This window comes from Acromyrmex echinatior, chromosome 4 (assembly GCF_024713525.1).
Source record: "Acromyrmex echinatior isolate Ae372 chromosome 4, ASM2471352v2, whole genome shotgun sequence".
Lineage (NCBI taxonomy): Eukaryota > Metazoa > Arthropoda > Insecta > Hymenoptera > Formicidae > Acromyrmex > Acromyrmex echinatior.
This window is the reverse complement of record NC_141855.1, coordinates 1,333,934-1,352,215: the sequence shown is the minus strand read 5'-3', so window position 1 is coordinate 1,352,215 and position 18,282 is coordinate 1,333,934. Positions and strand designations below refer to the sequence as shown.

The following is an 18,282-nucleotide window of genomic DNA, read 5'->3' as shown; positions in this document are numbered from 1 at the left end:
AGCGAATCGACCTTCACAGAAGCCCTGTCCTCTATCCGAATACGTTGAGATTTCTTCCAATATGCTTGATTCCAATTAAGGTCTGACGGATTTGCTTGATAAAAATTGCAAATATTATTAAAGTATCTTCTGCATGATTATTATCCATCTTTATTTTAAATAAAAGAAGTGTTAGCAAATCACATTTATTTTATCTAAGATATAATTTTCTTATCTTTATCTAGATATTTTTCAATCATCTAAGTGCGACATTGATAATAATCTCATGATAATAAACTTTTTTAAATATCATTGTTTTCCTATAAAGAGTTCTTCATTATCTGTAATCACGTTAAAAAACACCCACGAAAATTTTAGTTTCTATGTCTTTTTAATATAATTTTATCCTACTATCATTATTGTATCTAAAAAGGGCAAAAGCAGTTTCGTTTAAAAAAATTAGAATTTTCAACGACGTTTCTTTATGTACTAACAAAAAGTTTGCATGTGAATATAATACGCTGACACGTTCGCGTTACGTGAATATCAACTCGCGTAATGGAATCTGGTGAGTTTATATAAAAATCTAAACTCGACGCCGACTCGGCATTTTGCGCTGTACACCTTGTACAATTGAGCCGGACTTTGCGTTCTTGTGCGACGAATAGCGAGCTAGCCTTGCGTGGAACGCGCGTCGCATGCGATTTGCGAAATGCAAATTTGCGCGACGCATAGAACCGACTGTCTGCCTACGCGTTGCACTTTTGCAGAGATACCGGTCTCAAGTCCGGGACGAAGAACTGACGAAAAATTCTTGAACCGGTTCGTCGACTGTTTCATTTTACGCCTCGGATGCTTCAAGATGAAGAAGAGAAAGAGAAAGAAAGAAAGAGAGAGAGAAATTAGCTTAGAAACATCCGTTCTTCATCCTGCGAATCGAGACGATCTCGAGGAAGTTCGTCGGCGAGAAAGGATGTTATGGATCCTCCTACGCCAAGCGCACGGAAACGACATAATGGAAGGAAATGTTGTAGAAGCAAGATAAACGAGCTATGGAGGAGAACACTGGCTTGACGTGTTTGTCCGATATATTCTGAAAAACTAAAAATAATGTCCTATATTTGCGGAATAATGTGTGAAAAGTAGATGAATGCGGTAAATTTCAATGGCGATCGAGCGATTATTTGAGATTATTTGAATGAAATATTTTGCGATTAATGCAGGACAGAACTTTTTATCAAATTAATTGGAAAAACTGTTAAATCCGATGTACGATATATTAATGATATATAATATAATATACTACACAAATAAGTTAATAATTTAAACGAGAAAAATAAATAACTAAAAAATCTAAAAATAAAAAACGCAAAACAAATTTTTACGCCTCTTACGAAATAAGTTTAAATTTTTCTTACGTAATATGTTATTGTTTGTTAATAACGAGTTCATTACTAGCAGTTCTATTTTTTTTAGAATTCTTATTCGTATGTTTTCCGTGTGACTGCGACAGGGGATTTAGTCGAAATGACACGAAATTTGTTGTAATTTCTTCTCGACAGCATTCTTTCACGTCCGGTCTCCATAACAGCTGTCTGGCGAAAATAACACGAGAAAACGCAGGCAGGATGCGTATATCCTTTTCCAGATCTTGCTCGTGAAAAAGTCTTCTTACCTGACCGTGTGGCGACCTGCTGCGACCCGTATAATACCGGCAGAGGCTATTATTCCTCATTCACACAAACCGTCGACTAATTCTGAACAGGATATACAAAGCGTAAACAATAGGAATAAATAGAGAGGACAGGATGCAGTTAATGAAACGGGACGCTAATAAAAAGATAATTCATTCATTTTCTCTGTGGTTATAATATTTGAGCTTTTATCCTCGTGGAAGTCACACCTTTGTAGCTAATATTAATGCTGAAATTAATTTAAAGAAGTCGTTAATTTAAAGAAGACGTTGCACGATAGTATAAAATGTGGGTAATTAAGCAGGATAAAAGATAAAAGTATGTACGAGGGGATAAATACAGTTTACTTTATTTCCGGTTGACGTCTGACATTCGCGACAGTCTCGATTACGACTTATTATGTAAAAACGTTTCGCGATAATTCGCGTGGAAAAGACTCGTGAATGATTAATTGCGCGGGTGCGAGCGCCAGGCGTTTAATGGACTTTAACTCTGCATTCTTTAAATCGAAACGGTGAAAGGCGAGAATTTATCGAATATGCATGCGAAATTATTTTCTTTCTATAATTGAAATGGGAACGAGTGATTGGCTTACGGTAAAATACTAACTAATCTAATTAATGCAAATTACATCGAGCAATGCCATACGAAACTTCGTCATAACAAAGTATGTACATAGATAACGCGAATGTTGTGACAACGTTAACATTCTTGGAAATAAATTGTGTGTATGATTTTGTAATAATTTTGTGCTAAAGGTCTTGTTTTGCTCCGCTGCGTTGCATAAAGTCAATTTTTTTTCATTCAGGAAAATTTATTTCTACATTTGATAATATCGAAAGTCCTGTATTTCCTTCCATTGCATGGCATTGGAGCAAGATTTTTCTTTTTTTTTTTTATTATTGATGCAAAATAATCTCACGATTTCTGTCGTTTGAAAGATCGAAACCGATCAAGATATATTCTTGAAAAGATAGTACGTATACTGTAATATTTCCCCAATTTTACGTATGCGATACTTTTCAAGAATCCTATTTCCAAGGTCCGTTTCTACTAATATAGATTAATATTATATTTATAGCAGTAAATTATTGGCAAATATTGATTTGAGAATTTCGGAATACTCTGTATAATATTGGCAATACATTTGTATTTAATTTATAGATAATATTAGTTTTATTTTATATTTGACAGTACTGGCCAAAAATGCATCCCCAATGCATACCAATATAATCATTAATCTCGGTTTAATTTATTCTTTACTTTTTTCTAATGCTTAGAATTAAAAAGATAAGAGGCTAAATCAATTAAAGTTAATTTACGTTAATGGAAATAAATCAGAGACACATTCCCTTTAAAACGTTCGTATTTATTCCGATTTCGTTTTATTGCGCGAGAAATCTAGACCAAGAGCTCGATGACTGCAACATTTCACAGAATGACTGAGTGATGCAGCAGAGCGCGATGACCTCAGCGACGCCGTGATTTCCACTTTAAAAAATAGAATGACGTATACCGAAATGAGTATGACGTACTCCTTTGTGAATCAAACGTACCATCTGTGTTGCGTGTGTACGCACGATAAGATCCACGTAGAAGTGTGGGCGTCGTTTGGAGCAGATCGGCGTGTCATACACTGTGATACATTCATGGTTACGTGAATATGCGCACGTATCAATGTTACGCACAATACGTGGCGCGATTACGTCAGCATAGGGCCATAAAAAAGATATCGACTGTGATACGTGAACCACGAAGGAAAGTACGTTTCTTGATGAGCGTTAATCACACTGGGACTATGGGGACTTAAAGTTTTCTTTTTTAAAAATATTTATAACAAAATTGTATATATTTTTAATATTTTTGAAGTGTACTTAATTATAATTTTGATGAATCAAAAATATGTTTTAATTTAAAAAACTTCCAGTATAAAAAACAAAAATTTTATTACATTATTGTTTTTTTGTTAATATAATTAAAAATTAAAGTAAGTTTTATAAATTATATATTTAAATAATACCTTTTCAAGATAATAATTTAAATAATTTACTATTCTATCTTTTCATATTTGATCTTAAAAAAGTTCTTTCGCGCTAATGACCTTTGCACATTAAATTTAACATTAAATTTCTGGATCCGCTAATGATTAATCAGCATTGATTACGTTCAACAACGAAAGAGAAGTATCAATTGATAAGACACTTCTCTAACGTTCATAAAAATACAAAATATGTCTATCTCTCTTTTCCTTTGTTTCTCTCTCCTTTCATCACATTTCCAATCGTTGAATGGAAGTAACAACAAATTGAAGCGAGAGATCGAAACACATGCAAGTGTCCAGAGTGACCGCGAAAATAATTAAATATTTACATAAATTAATTTAGAATTTTCCGCATCTCCATAATTTTTATCACAAAAATTTGTTGCTTCTAGAATTCTACGTTTTTCTGACGCGGGTTCTGACATCGTGCAGATCATGGCATTTGCATGGCAAAGTGAGAAGCTACTCTCATTTACGCCTAAGCTTGCGTCATTTTTTACACGTGTGGCCGCGTGTGACGAAGCAGCGAGAGCTGCTAATGTAACGCAACTGTACGCGAGCACGCAGCGCACACGCGCATTGTATTGTACTAGCGGAAACGCAACTCGAGCAATGGCGCAATCGCGTCCTTCAGGAACTATCGCGACAATCGCGCATTCATATACTCCGAATATAAATTAACGATTTTTTTCTAGAAAAAAATAGAAGAAAAGAACAAGGATGTTTATCAAATAAATTAATATCTACAAATGCGATTTTAGATAAAAAGATTTTTTGAAATTTTTTTTGTGCATTGACGTAAAACGCTTAAATTATTCTAGATAATAAACAACAAAATGCAGAAATGGACAACCGTATTTCCATAAATTCCTCGAGCCTTTCTACTTATGGTGCGAATCGTGGATATGATTTGTCTTTAAGTCTGATTGATTCGCACGAATTTGCCAATTATTACAATAATTCATGATTTCTTGTTTGAGAATTAATCACCGGCCGATGTAGCGATGGGAAATAACAGTTTTGCCCGCGGAAAGATTAGTTTTTATCTGATCGATGATCGATTCAACGGAAACGTCACGATAATATTAGATATTACAGATATAACAATAATATTAAATATAATAAATAAAGATACTATAATATTAAATTATGATACGACATAAGAATATATAAAACGTGCCTAATTTCTGAAATATTCTACATAGGTTACTCAATAATAATTTTCAGCTGAATAGAGAATAAAAAAGAAGAAGCAAAATGAAATCTTCAACAGAGAGTTTATCAATTTTTTAAATCAATTCGATTTTTATTTATATCTTTGAAGGTTCTAGCGAATATTTCTCGCAATAAGTTCTTGATTGAATGCCGGCAAGTATGAAGAATCGAACTTGACATCGTTCGAGGTTTTCCTCGACTACAGTGCGTATGTAATCATAAATCTTCGTCGCGACGCTTATCCTTGCTTGTATGACCCAGTTGTAATGTTTAAATCCCTCGAAGCTGAATGTATGTACGTAATACGTTCGAGGATTTATCGAGAACAACCGAAGGCCAACGATCGGATCTCGTTGATATAATTCGCCGCGGATCGACCGACATTCTGTTAGCGCAATCGTAAAATTGATTCCAGAAATATTTTTTTACTGCGAAAACAATGCAATTTATCTTCTTCTCATCAACAAGGAGGAACGTAATAAAAGAAAACGCGTGAGAACACTTTAATTTTACAGTTTATCTGTAAAAGCTTCATTAAACATTTTTATCTCGATAATGAGGATAAGTCCTTAAAGCGTATATAAAAGAAACGTGCGATTTGCGCAAATAAAGTCACATCACATCAATCTTTTGAGAATGTTTTCAAAAATTTTTGTTTATTTTTCGTAAAATATTTCTGGATTATTTAATGAAATATCTTTAATAAGATATTCCAAGAATCTTTAATTTTTTTTAAGAACTTCTAATTTGCGGAAAGAATTATTTAAAAAGATACAGATCTAACAATAATTTTGTTAATTCATCGAAATATTTGTATAGAAAACTTATGCTATAAAAAATTTTGATATCTAGTCAATCAGTTTGAGCGTCCTACATAATTATTTTTATAGTCCAAGAAAATTTATTTTCAGATCGTATAATTTTTTCTTTTTAAAGGCAATTAAATTTATACCGATTTTCAAACATAAAGATTTGTTTGAATGGAAAACCGTTATAATCGAGAAATAACAACACAAATAATAACTTGAAAACCTTGAATCTCAAGTGTGAGAGTGTCAACTACGGCGCCATTAATGCGTACGACGCTTTTATCAGTAAGGCGATGAAGAATTGCGTCGAATTACAGCGGTAAAGATAAGCGCTGAAACATGCAGAATTGTTCTCACACGTTTTTCGATAAAAGTGAGAACGTTGAACAACGGCTGCGCGGATTGATGACTGACAGCGAGCAACGAAAATAAAGGAAGCGGCTGAGCAAACGGATTTTGACGATACCGTGATGAATTGGAATTCTTAAGGCTGCGTCCCGGAAATTGCGTCATCCGCTATACGATCCGCTTCCGGCACGCTGCAACGTTCGCACAAACAAATTCCAGGGAGATGTCTAAATGGTTCTAGAAAGTCGTAACTAGTGTCAGCTCAATTATTTTACGTTTGTTTTATAATTAAACTACAATTTCTGTTTCTGTGACAGAATTTCAATTCTGATTGTCGAAACGTCTGCCACAAGTCTCAAAACACACGCTGAAAATACAATTGTTACAATACACAAAAGGTTTATTATTGAAATTGCAAAAATAATTAATACGTATTGTCTTAACGAAAAATCGAAGTAAATCTGAAAGGAGTCGCGTTTTAGCAAAATATTCAATGCCATACATTGAAAAAAAGTTTCCTAAATCTAAGTAATATTTTTTTGAATAGTACTAAGTAAAACATTTCCTTATTCCAAATAAATATTTACTAAATATAAACATATATACAATATTTGATTCAAATATTACTTTCTTTGTTGAATAAATATTTATTTGCAATGAAGAAATGTTTACTAATTATTAGTACTGTTCAAGAAAATATTATTTACATTTACAAAATTTTGATTTTAGTGTAATTTAGATATTAATTAATGTTGTGAAATTTTCTTACGTAAAACAACGATAAACGTTACTCTTGATGTTTTCGGTGAAACATAAACAGGAAGGTAGATAATTCACGCCGTCTCTTTGTGCGGTGCAGCATTCGAGAGATAAGTAGCTCTGCAAAGACGCAGCGTTTATTTTTACTCCTTTGTAATTCAATCTGTTAATTAAGAATAATAACATTACGAATAACATATACAGTGAGTGCTAAAAGTGTTTATATAGAAGAGATATCTTTTAAGAAAACCTTATTTTCAGAAAGTAAACATTAATAGCATTTATTAACGGTGAATAAGATAGACGTATATTTACCAAAATTATTTTACTTAAAAAGATGTGTGTATAATAATTAAAATATATTATATTATTTTAAAACTAAATGAAAATGAAAAATTAGATTATTTGAACGTACAACAAATATTTGTATAATTGAGAAAAGTTTTAAAGATCAAAATACGCAAAGTTTTTTGTTTAGAGGACTCAAAATGTATTCGTAGTATAAAATTGCTAATTAATGTTTATTTTCTACAAGTGAATTTTTTATAAATATTGTTTTGTAACATTTCTTGCACGCATTACTTATTTTAATGAAATTTCATGAATTTTATTCATTTTGAGTTTTAACACGTCTTTTTATCTGAACAATTTTATGTTCTTCGGTGGCGGATAATGACAGTATTTCCGCTTCGATCGTCGGAGATTAAAGAACGTTATTTTGTTCAACAAGTGGAAGGATGCAGGATAAAGTTGTTCTTGTGGTTAATTTCACGTTCGATCAATGTGTGGAGAATCGAAAGATTCACGCACGTGTCGGTTCTCTCGAGGTAATACTTTTCAAAATAAGACCGTACCACTCTTGGTTTTTCTCGAGGCTGCTTATATGGGACACGGTCGTTGTCGTCGAAGAGATCTCCCGATGAGATCTCTCGGCGTCGATCTGTTTGTCACGCATTATACGACGTAGAACACGAAAATCCGGAAAAAGCGGATTTACTGTGAATGGGCTTGGAAAAAGCGGCCGAATGAATGCGCCGGATGCACACGGAACAGATTGCTTTACGGCCGACTTCCGGGATATATTTTACCTGCTCTGAAGAAACAGACATTGCCCTGGCACGATTTTAATGCGAGAAAGGAAAGATCGTAGAGCAAAAAAGTCCTTGCAGCTGTCTCCTCCCCTGTACCATTGACCGGTTTCCGTCGTTCGATCAGGCGCCATGCTTTATCCTTTTTCTGACCCTTTTTCTTCTTACCAAAGGTGCACGTAGCTTCGACTTTGTCAAAGAATATGTTAACTATCGACAAACTGTAATGGGCGAAGACTGTAATTTTTTGGCATGTGGAATACCAACACCGTGGATTGGAGTGGGTTATAAATGTCATATTGATTTTTGTATATGTATATATATATATATATATATATATATATATATATATAATATATAAATATAAATATATGTGTAACGGACTTTCTGCAATAAGCCATTACCTAAGTCTTAAACCGTAAGAAATTGACCAATCATAGTTGATTATTCTTCTCATATGCAACTATGATTGGTCAATAAATTTCTTATAATTTATTATAGAAAGCCCATAATATACAATATTACACTCGTTTAATTAATAAATATAAGTGCATTTTATTATTGAGATGAAACTGTGAAGCACATTCCTCGAGAGCTTTTACAAATAAACTTGTTCATTAAAACATCTATATTTAATAGGTTTTGGAAGCTTTATGTTAACGTGCATCATTACCGTGTTATTCAGTTTTCATTTATTTCTATCTCTCGCATCTTTATTTATTTTTATCCACATTTGTTAAAATTCGCACAAATTTAAATTTTTGTTTCTCAAATTTGCATATGGAATTTCATGTAATCCACAGATGTTTGGATTGTGTTTTGTATTTTCCATACAGAAATCTCCGTTTGTGATATTTAGTATCTAGAACCCCAAATTGTCTACTATTGTATACTGTTTTCAAATCGAGGATATTAAATTGAGGATAAGTAGCTCTTTGTCATTTACATGCATTGTTAAATTCCTATTAGAATATAATCTTTTTGGGATTCGAATTTTTATTCGTCAAAAAAGGAAACCTGAATTGTGCATCTGCCCACTTTCTACGCTTTGGTTGTTTCGAAACGATTGTAAATAGACCGTACCTTTGGAAATTTGAGAATTTTGAATAGGTAAGTCTCGGAGATTGATGACAGTAGAAGCGTCACGAAAATCATGTTAAGAAGATTTAGGCTCGTTATACTATTCTTTCGTGAGACGGATTGTTTCAGGATGTTTACGCACATTGTCCAAGATAGAATGTTACAACAGAATACCTCTAGGCATTCCCTTTCGAGAAATCGAAGACCATGTAAATTAGATGACTAATCGCGATCGCGTCATTTATGTGGCACGTATGATGACACACACATGAGTTCATTGTCCTGTGCCGTGGGACGATTTACCAAAATGTTCTACGTTTCGAAAGACCGCAACAAAGCAATTAGTATTCATCTCGCGTATGTGCTCAGCATTAGCAAATTTATTTTGTATATCCATCATAAAATTTTTTATTACCATTCTGGGAATATATTTTTTACACGAATACGTAATATTGAACGTTATTTTTATCAATTTTGTGTTATTTATAAGATATTTATTTTCGTATACTTCGTATATATTTTTTAAAAAGACATGTAAATTAGTCTCGTCACATTCTTTCGTTTTCTTTCTGTAATTTTTAGCATAATGACGATAACAATTGACACTTCAATTTGCAACAAGTAAGAGAGGCGTTGGAGAGGCGTTTTTTTCTAAGGTATCGTTTTCCAACTAACTTGCACACGTCTGCGACACAAATGAGGCCATATTAACGCCAATGTCACTGATGCAATTTGCGCGCAGATGCATACAGGCAGGTCACGATATTTGTTGCAATCGACGATAGGGACGCTCATTATCCCGCGCGCAAGAAATCCCGCGTTAAATCGCTGTACAAGTCCGGAATTACTCGGCTAATTACCATCGTACCGTAATCGAGCGTGCTAATTAGGCAAAACGTTATATCCTTTCCTCGGCATATAAATGTGACGATTACGACTAACGTCGACAGAACAGTTACGCAAGAGCGTGCAATTTCTTCGTTACTCGGGGAGTGTCGCATGGAGCAACGAGGGCGTCGCCTCTACCGCGAAGTTCTCACGGTATTGAAAACACGAGGGGCTCCAATTGCTTTTTCGATCCGAGAAAAATTTTGTCGGAACTGCGAGCATGAGGCAATTAGATATAACGATCGGTACGCGATTACGAGCGTGTAAAACATCGCTCGCATTTACCCTGCCTTCACAATCTCGAGCCGGATTTGGTAATCAGTGCACGCCGTATACGCCGCAAAAGGATTTGGCAATGAGAATGCAACAAGAAATCGAAGGACCGCTCGCTGTGCACCGGATATTCATTGTTCACTGAACCTTCGGTTGAATTGATTGTGCTGTCAGCAAAGACGTATTTTTCAACAAAATAAAAGAATTACACAGATATTTCATATTCTATTTGAAAATAATACAAAAAGAAAGAATTACAGATATTCCATATTGTATTTGGAAATAATACAAAAAGTTTGATTGACGGCGTTTGATTTAGAACCTGAATCCAAACTTATTTCAAGCAATGTTTGATTATTTTTTTTAATCATGTCTTTTAAAAAATACTTACGATAAAATGAGAAAATTTTTATTTAAATTATAAAATTATATTGTTAAATATAAATACTGGGTTTATTGAACTATGTTATATTTGTATGTAATATTCATTTTTATATAGAAAATATAAATTGTTAATTTCATTTTTTACAGAAACTATGCAGCTGATATATCTTTAATTTCGCACAACCATTTTTTTTTAATATCTAAATGATTTTTCCAAACAAGTCTGGACAAATTTTTATTTTCTTTGAGTATTGTAAAAGATACAAACAAGCTCAAGGATAAACGAAGATAACAATAAAATCGTGAAAGCTATGAATTTAGTATAATTAAACTATTTTTCTAAGTAGATTTTTTTAAGTAAGAAAAATTAGTCTGTTTACCTAATTTGAAGAAAAGAGTAACAAAATATTCTCCATAATTTATTTCATGTATTATAACTAAAGACTGAAGTATTTTATCAACCTTGGCATATAAACTTATCTCGGTGCAAAAAGGATTTTAATTATCCACATCTATCTAATAGCTGTCAAATTTTTAATTACTTCTATAGAATGCTTATTTCTAAAGAAAAACTTCTCTCATCAAAGTTCTTTAATTACTTTTGATAATGAATATTTATAAGCACTCGATTCTATAAAAATATCTTTCGATATCTCGTATAATTTCAAGAATTTCTTCAATATTTCTACAATTAATTGACAATAATGGTTTTTTTCATTGCTTTTTAATCACCAGTGATAGCCGGATTATTTATTGCGGAAAAAATGAATAATTCTTTACGCTTCACTGTTTGACGATCGAAGGTTACGATTATTTGGGTCGCGGACATTAATAATTAACTGTTTGGTTCTTCCGCTTTTGATAGGTTCCCCTGACCTTTTCTATGCCGTATTCTCTCTCTCTCTCTCTCTCTCTCTCTCTCTCTCTCTCTCTCTCTCTCTCTGTGTGTGTGTCTCTCTTTCTCTATCTCTCTCTCTCTTCCATCTATTTACCACTCATTAGTGCCGTCATTGTGTTGTCACCATCGTAAAAATACTATTGTTATATTATATGCAACATTATATATTATTTCCTGTCATACACCGAATTGAGAAATTAAACTGAATTAAGTAATTTATTTCATAAAATTAAATATCCAGTTTTCGAAATCGTAATTTGTTTTAAAATGTTGAGGTTCCAGTTATTTTATACGTACAAAAATAAAGTTACCTTCAGCATAAGAATTATTTCTTTTTTAACAATAATATATTATATATGTGTATATATATTAATATGTTTTTTTATATATGTAGTTTTAGATAGTATTATATATATATATATATATATATATATATATATAGTCTATATATAGCATATATCTCTAAATCTTTTAGAATGAATCGCACTCTGAAGAATGAAATCTCACTCTTGTAATGCTTACGCTGAAAGTAACTTTATTTTTGTATGTATGAATAGCGGGAAACTCAACGTTTTAAGGCAAATTACGATTTCGAAAACTGAGTGTTTATATCATATGAAATGGATTGCTCAATTCAGTTCCATTTCTCAATTTGCTGTATGACAGGAAATAATTTACAATGTTGCGTGTAATATAGCAATAGTATTTATACGATGACAACACAATGACGACACTGATAAGTGGCAAAGAGATGGAAAGATTAAAAAGTAAGCTAATTTTTCAATATTAACTCAATTTTCTCTCTTTAAAGTAAGATTTCATACCAAAGAATTTAAAGAGTGTTATATATGTTTCTTTATATATGTATTTACATTGTATGTATTTATATTTGATCCGTGACTCACGAAATTTATGAAATGTATTACACGACAATTATCTATTGATTCGAGAAAGACAATTAACCTTCAGACAGCCTTTCAACACATCAATCATCATATAATTTAAAAAACACACTTGTAAGCTTACTATTTTTATTTTGATTACTTTATTCTGGAATTTTAAAAGAAATTCGTAACAATGCAATGATACGAGTTGATCAATTTCGTGATTTATTATACATGTATATATACATATGCATTATATTGAGATCTTTATTCAATAACATATTTATTTTTGTTGTTGTTTATGTATAATGTTTTTTGTTTTAAATCTACTAATCTTTTATATCTATATAGTTTGAGTAATATTAGTTTAATATTTACTAAATATAAACAGTCATTTTTTTATTTAATAAATATTTATTTACTGTAAATGTTAAATTAATACTATTTAACAAATAGTTATTAAAATTTGGTATATTTTTTCTCATTGTATACATACGTATACACGTAATAACATTCATATTTCTTGTGCGTTTCAGATTTTTCCAAAAAAATAAAAAATAAAATGAGCGACAGCGACGTTGTCGAGAAGAGTGACGGAGAAGAGAAAACGGATCCGGGCGCTATCAGGCACGGGAACTTCATGAATTATTACCAATTCCATCCTGCGGAAGAGCGCGTGCGGCAACTTCCGCGTGGCGTGTGGCAGCGGCAACGGGTCGCTCATCCGGCCCGGAAATACGCGGGTCTAGACGTCGGCTGTAACGCCGGGGTAAGAGCAGCGGCACAGCAGCTGTTGGGGGACGTATGGGCCAGGCCAGGCCAGGCCAGGCCGAAACGGGATGATTCGGCCTTCGTGATCCGAAACTACAAACGGGCGCGTCTAATTTTGGTTAAGTTATCCCCTTTCAGCTTTTCGTTCTCGCAGCGGGCATCCGCTTCCGGAATCTGTATCCTTTGTCCTTGTTAGAAATTTCCTGTTCATTTTCTCTTTTTCTCTCTTTTCCTCATTTATCTTTATTGAAGCTAATTTCTCGTTTTCTTCATTATATGCTTCGTAACTGTCGTGTTTCCTCTTAGTTGGAGATTGCTTGGATAATTTGAAGCGGAACTCTTATTAAGAAAACACGACGTTGTGCTTAATTTCATTATTCTATTTCTAATATTTTAAATGTAAATTAGAAGATGTAGATTGAATGTTTATCTCCATACTTATTACTGATATGCCAATACAAAATACTAAATAATAACTTCAATAATTAATTTAAAATTCTTTGGTGCGATGTTTAGATATTGACAGTCTCTGTGTGTGTGTATGTGTGTATGTGTTTCAATTTATTTAAATTTTTTAAATTTATTTTTAAACTTATTTAATAAAAATATGTATCAATAACGACATGTTTTGAGTTTTTATTAGATAAAAATAATTTTAGATTAAATTCTGCTCTAAAAAATATATTTGAATTTCATTTTTATAATGAATTATATATATATATATATATATATATATATATATATATCTATATATAGGGACAAACCGGACGAAAGATAATTCTTTGTATACAAAAAAAAAAATCGAAAATGTAAAATAAACTTTTTTCATCCAAGGTTTTGTTTCTGTAGTTAAAAGGATATACGCACATGTAAATCTCATATATTTACATTTAAGTTTTCGCTTAGTTGTACGACGTGTTTTACAGGATCTCACATACATTCTACGAGACTTCCTCGAGGAGACTATGTCGCGAGATCAGCCTGAGATTTCCTTAATCGGCGTGGATCTCGACCCGATCCTGATCGAGAAAGCGCGCGAGCGTAATTCGCGCCCGGATCGCGTGACCTTCGAGTGTCTGGACTTTTTGTCTGAGGATTGCGGCGAGATGCTGAGGCGGTATCTGATGCAGCTTAATAAAACGCGATTCGACGTGGTGTTCTGCTTCTCGATCACTATGTGGATTCACCTGAATCACGGCGACGACGGCCTGGAGGAGTTTCTGCGAAAGGTCTGCGAGCTGGCGGAAATGATCATTGTTGAGCCGCAGCCTTGGAGATGTTACAAAAACGCTTCGAGACGACTGCGAAGAGCGAAATTGGAAGACTTTCCGCTGCTGAAGGAACTGAAATACACCAGGAATCCGGTGAAGCACATAGAAGATATTTTGAGGAGACTGTGCGACTTTCAAAGAGTCACTGTTACTGCGGGCAACGAATGGGGACGCATGCTTTTAATTTATGAAAGGAAACAAGAATCGTAAAAGATCAGCAAATGCTACGTTACATACATTATACATTCAGGATCATAAATTAGTATATAAAATACATTCAACGTTGTATATCAATTACAAGTGTACGTCATACATATCTAAATATTCATGTATCTTAACTGTGTATGTATATGTGTGTTTCGTATTGACATAGCAGTAATAATTTTCCTCATTCAAGTGTAGATAACGATAGGCAATTTGTAATAAATAAAGCTCTTTAAATTACAAACGCATGAGGTGTTCATATGCGTCATCTTTTAGCTGATTATTTTTTTCTTAATGCTTTGTTTATTTTTGAACATTTAAATTCTTTATTACAATATAAATAATATCAATTCTTTTCATTCGTATAACTTATTAACAAATTAATAAATAGTAAAACCCAGGTCAATACATTATTCACATAATTTTCCGACGATAAGTTTCAACGGTACATTTCGACTATACTTAATCCTCATCAGCCGTAAAATATATAAATACCCAAATATCTAATTATATTAACATATTATGAGGATCATCCCACGTTCGAGTTACAATAGATAATATAACAGATTTTTAAGAATCATCTCACCTTCGTGTTACAAAAGACGATATATCGCTACCATATATTATCAAACTTGATAATTAATAAACGATGTAGTGAATCTGTTATATTATCTATTGTAACTCGAACGCGAGATAATCCTTATATATAATATATTAATATTATATAATTAGATATTTGGGTATTTATGTATTTTGCGGCTGATGAGAACTATTCTTTTAGAGTATTCTTTTAAAGTATTCTTTTAGATCATCCAATCAGTGTTATAGATCTAGAACAATACATCAATAGCAATGAGTGCTCACTCAGGCTTCCACTTACGAAGTTTGTTCGCGTCGCATGCTCCAACATGCTCCTACTTCCTCCAACTGTAGCTCCTACTTACTCAAATGCGCTTGTTAAAGTGAGTAGGAACTATAGTAGAAACATGTTGGAGCATGTTGGAGTATATGACGCGAATAAATCTACGGTTAACTCTTAATCGAGATTCAATTTGTTTCTCATTTCTTTCCAATTCTAGGATTGGAAAGAGACAATGAATAAGTTGAATCTCGGTTAAGAGTGAACCGTGAGTTGTGAAACTGGGAAACTGTTGAGTCTGCTGAATGTAGCCTATGCCTTTGAAATTCGAAAGGCCCGTTTAATTCTACCATATAGTTTAATTTTAATCTCCGTTTAACTAACTCTTCATCTTTTTTCAGTTCTGAGAATTAGAAAAAGATAAAGAGTAAGTTGAGATTACAGTAATTAATCTACATTGGTAGAAACAAGCCAAAGGGCCATTTTTACAATATATGGTTACTTAAAGATTAAAGATTACCAACAGATTCATCAATGAAATTCATTCATGAATTTCTTTGAACCTTTAATCTTTAGGTAACCATATATTGTAAAAATATTGTGAAATCGGGCCAAAGAGTTAAATTATGTATAATTTTTTAATTCTAAGAGTCTTTTTCACCAACCTCGGTTAAACTAACCGACGGTTACATGGGGCACATTTATTAGGTCCAGTTTCACAATTTATGGTTAATTTTTAATCGAGGTTTAACTTAAAATAAATTATATAATATTTATCTCGATTAAAAGTTAACCATGTTAGTTTGGTGAAAGAGACCCTAATTAATGTAATTTTTTAAGTTTTATTTTTATATTCTTTCTATATATTTACTCGATTTTTGAAAATGTAAATTTTTATTGATATTATTATTATTATCATTATTATTATTATTTTAAAGAAAAACAGTCGCGGTAATTATCATCAGTTGATGAAATTACTATGTACTTATCGACGATAAGTAACTTATCGATATTACTTATGATCTACACCGATAGAAATTTAAATCAAAATTCGAAATAGTATCAACAATATACGAATATCGTCGCTTCTATCGTAATTCTTGAAACGTTACGGTCATACTCGAGAATAACAATAACAATAACGATATTCCTAATATGAATTCTGCGAGCAAGGTAAGTATAAAACTTGATAATTTCAGACAGTTATTATTATATTTTACTATTTATTGTTTCACAATTCTTATACAATGATAGACCGGATATCGAAAGAAAGTGTTATTGTGTGTTTTTAGGTTAAATTAACAGTTACAAAATTTTAATTTATTATAACTATTATTAATGAATACATATAACTGTTTAGATTAAAAATATTATTCATGTTTAGGTGGGTGAGATCTTCGCTGCAGCTGGAGTAGCCTTCAACAAGTTAGGTGAACTGACAATGCAGCTCCATCCTACATCAGATTCTCTTGCAGGGTAAGTTAGACATAAATATTGTTATAACTTATAAGATATTTGGAGGTAATTGTTTGGAGGTAAATATTTAGTTGATGTTTCGAAAGTCAAGTAATTCTGACAAAGCTATATAAAAGATTTAGAATTCTGGCACAAATATCATGGAAATATTTATATAGGATGATTCTCTGGTAGTATATCGCATTCATTTTATTTGAAAAAATGAAAAGAACTCAAAAGCTCAACATTTTATGAAGAACAAGATAGCTTGTGATGATTTATGACAATCAGGTCTCCAAGTAAAAAGATTTGCATAAAATATTTTTTAATTATTATCATCACAAAATAGCTTTTCTTGTTTCTTAAGTTTGCAGTGCTACTGGAGTATTATTTCATATACAATTATAGTAGGTCCCATGTTCTTTTCATAATTTCCTATACCCCTCGATGTGTAGTAAATGGGCTGACGAGGATATTGAGATGCTCCGTCAGTCGGTCAGAGCCTTCAGTGAAGAATTGAGCAGAATAAGCGAGCACATCAAGAGTCGGACGGTGTAAGTTTTCACACGCTGCCATCATGGCAGTCAGTCCGAATCTCACACAGAACGTATTGTTTTCTTTTCCAGCTCTCAAATTCGAACAACCTTGAAGAAGAAGACATTTGAAGAAGCGGGAATGACGGTCAGGCAGCAACAGATTCTACCTCAACAGGCACAACAATCCACATTAGTTCAGCAACAACAGGTTGTGAAACAGCAATCGACATCGGGAAATCAGGGTCTCATGGGAAAATCGGCAGAAGTCACACTAAACATGCTGAATGCACCTGAAACGGAAGTAGACGTTGAGGGACTTCCCGAAGAATGTCAAGTTAAGCTCGAATTTGAAGAAGGCGCTACTGAAGAAGTCACTGGTTAAACTAATTCATTTGTTCATAAATAAAATAAATGACGGAAAATCTGGTGATATCATGTTCATTTTTGATCATAATTTGTTCATTGAACATTTGAATTTTAACTAGTTTTAAGCATCAGTCTCATAAATATAAACTCATAAGTTACCTTTTTCCAATAAATGCATGAAAATTTAGTTTGGTGTTATTCGGCATCCTTCTCTTTGTTCATTAAATATAAATTTTATTTATTTAGAAGTATAGTTTATAACTGAGATAATCTTTTAAGGACGTATTATTTTTTAACTATTTACGTATTATTTTTAAATGTGTGAAAAAATTAGGAAAAATTACAATTTTTTCTACATTTATTGTATTAGAAAGTAATATAAAGAGTGTGATTTAAAATCGACGACTTGGAATCTAAATAAAAAATTATTTTAATAAGCAGTGGACATGTTTTTAAAAAATAATTAAAATAAAATGATAA

At 32.5% G+C, this 18,282-nt stretch overlaps 2 protein-coding genes across 11 annotated transcripts in view; both read left to right on the top strand.

Moving 5' to 3' along the window:
* The window catches only part of LOC105147500 (putative RNA methyltransferase CG11342), a 32,917-nt gene extending 18,087 nt beyond the window's left edge, over positions 1-14,830 (top strand). For all 9 annotated transcript variants that reach the window (XM_011058559.2, XM_011058556.2, XM_011058555.2 and 6 more), the window contains 2 exons: positions 12,877-13,109; positions 14,038-14,830. In XM_011058559.2, coding sequence (XP_011056861.2) covers positions 12,903-13,109; positions 14,038-14,592 — 762 coding nt within the window. In that variant the 5' untranslated portion in view covers positions 12,877-12,902 and the 3' untranslated portion in view covers positions 14,593-14,830. The remainder of the gene's footprint in view (positions 1-12,876; positions 13,110-14,037) is intronic.
* Positions 14,831-16,484: 1,654 nt separating this feature from the next.
* On the top strand, positions 16,485-17,989 carry LOC105147502 (BPTF-associated chromatin complex component 1). Of its 2 annotated transcripts, XM_011058561.2 has the most exons (4): positions 16,486-16,618; positions 16,830-16,921; positions 17,356-17,454; positions 17,527-17,989. In XM_011058561.2, the coding sequence occupies exons 1-4, from the start codon at positions 16,601-16,603 to the stop codon at positions 17,816-17,818; spliced, it is 501 nt and encodes a 166-aa protein (XP_011056863.1). In that variant the 5' UTR covers positions 16,486-16,600; the 3' UTR covers positions 17,819-17,989. The 2 variants fall into 2 exon arrangements, with proteins under 2 accessions (XP_011056864.1, XP_011056863.1); XM_011058562.2 differs by lacking the exon at positions 17,356-17,454 and having other exon boundaries at positions 16,485-16,618.
* The last annotated feature ends 293 nt before the right edge of the window (positions 17,990-18,282 follow it).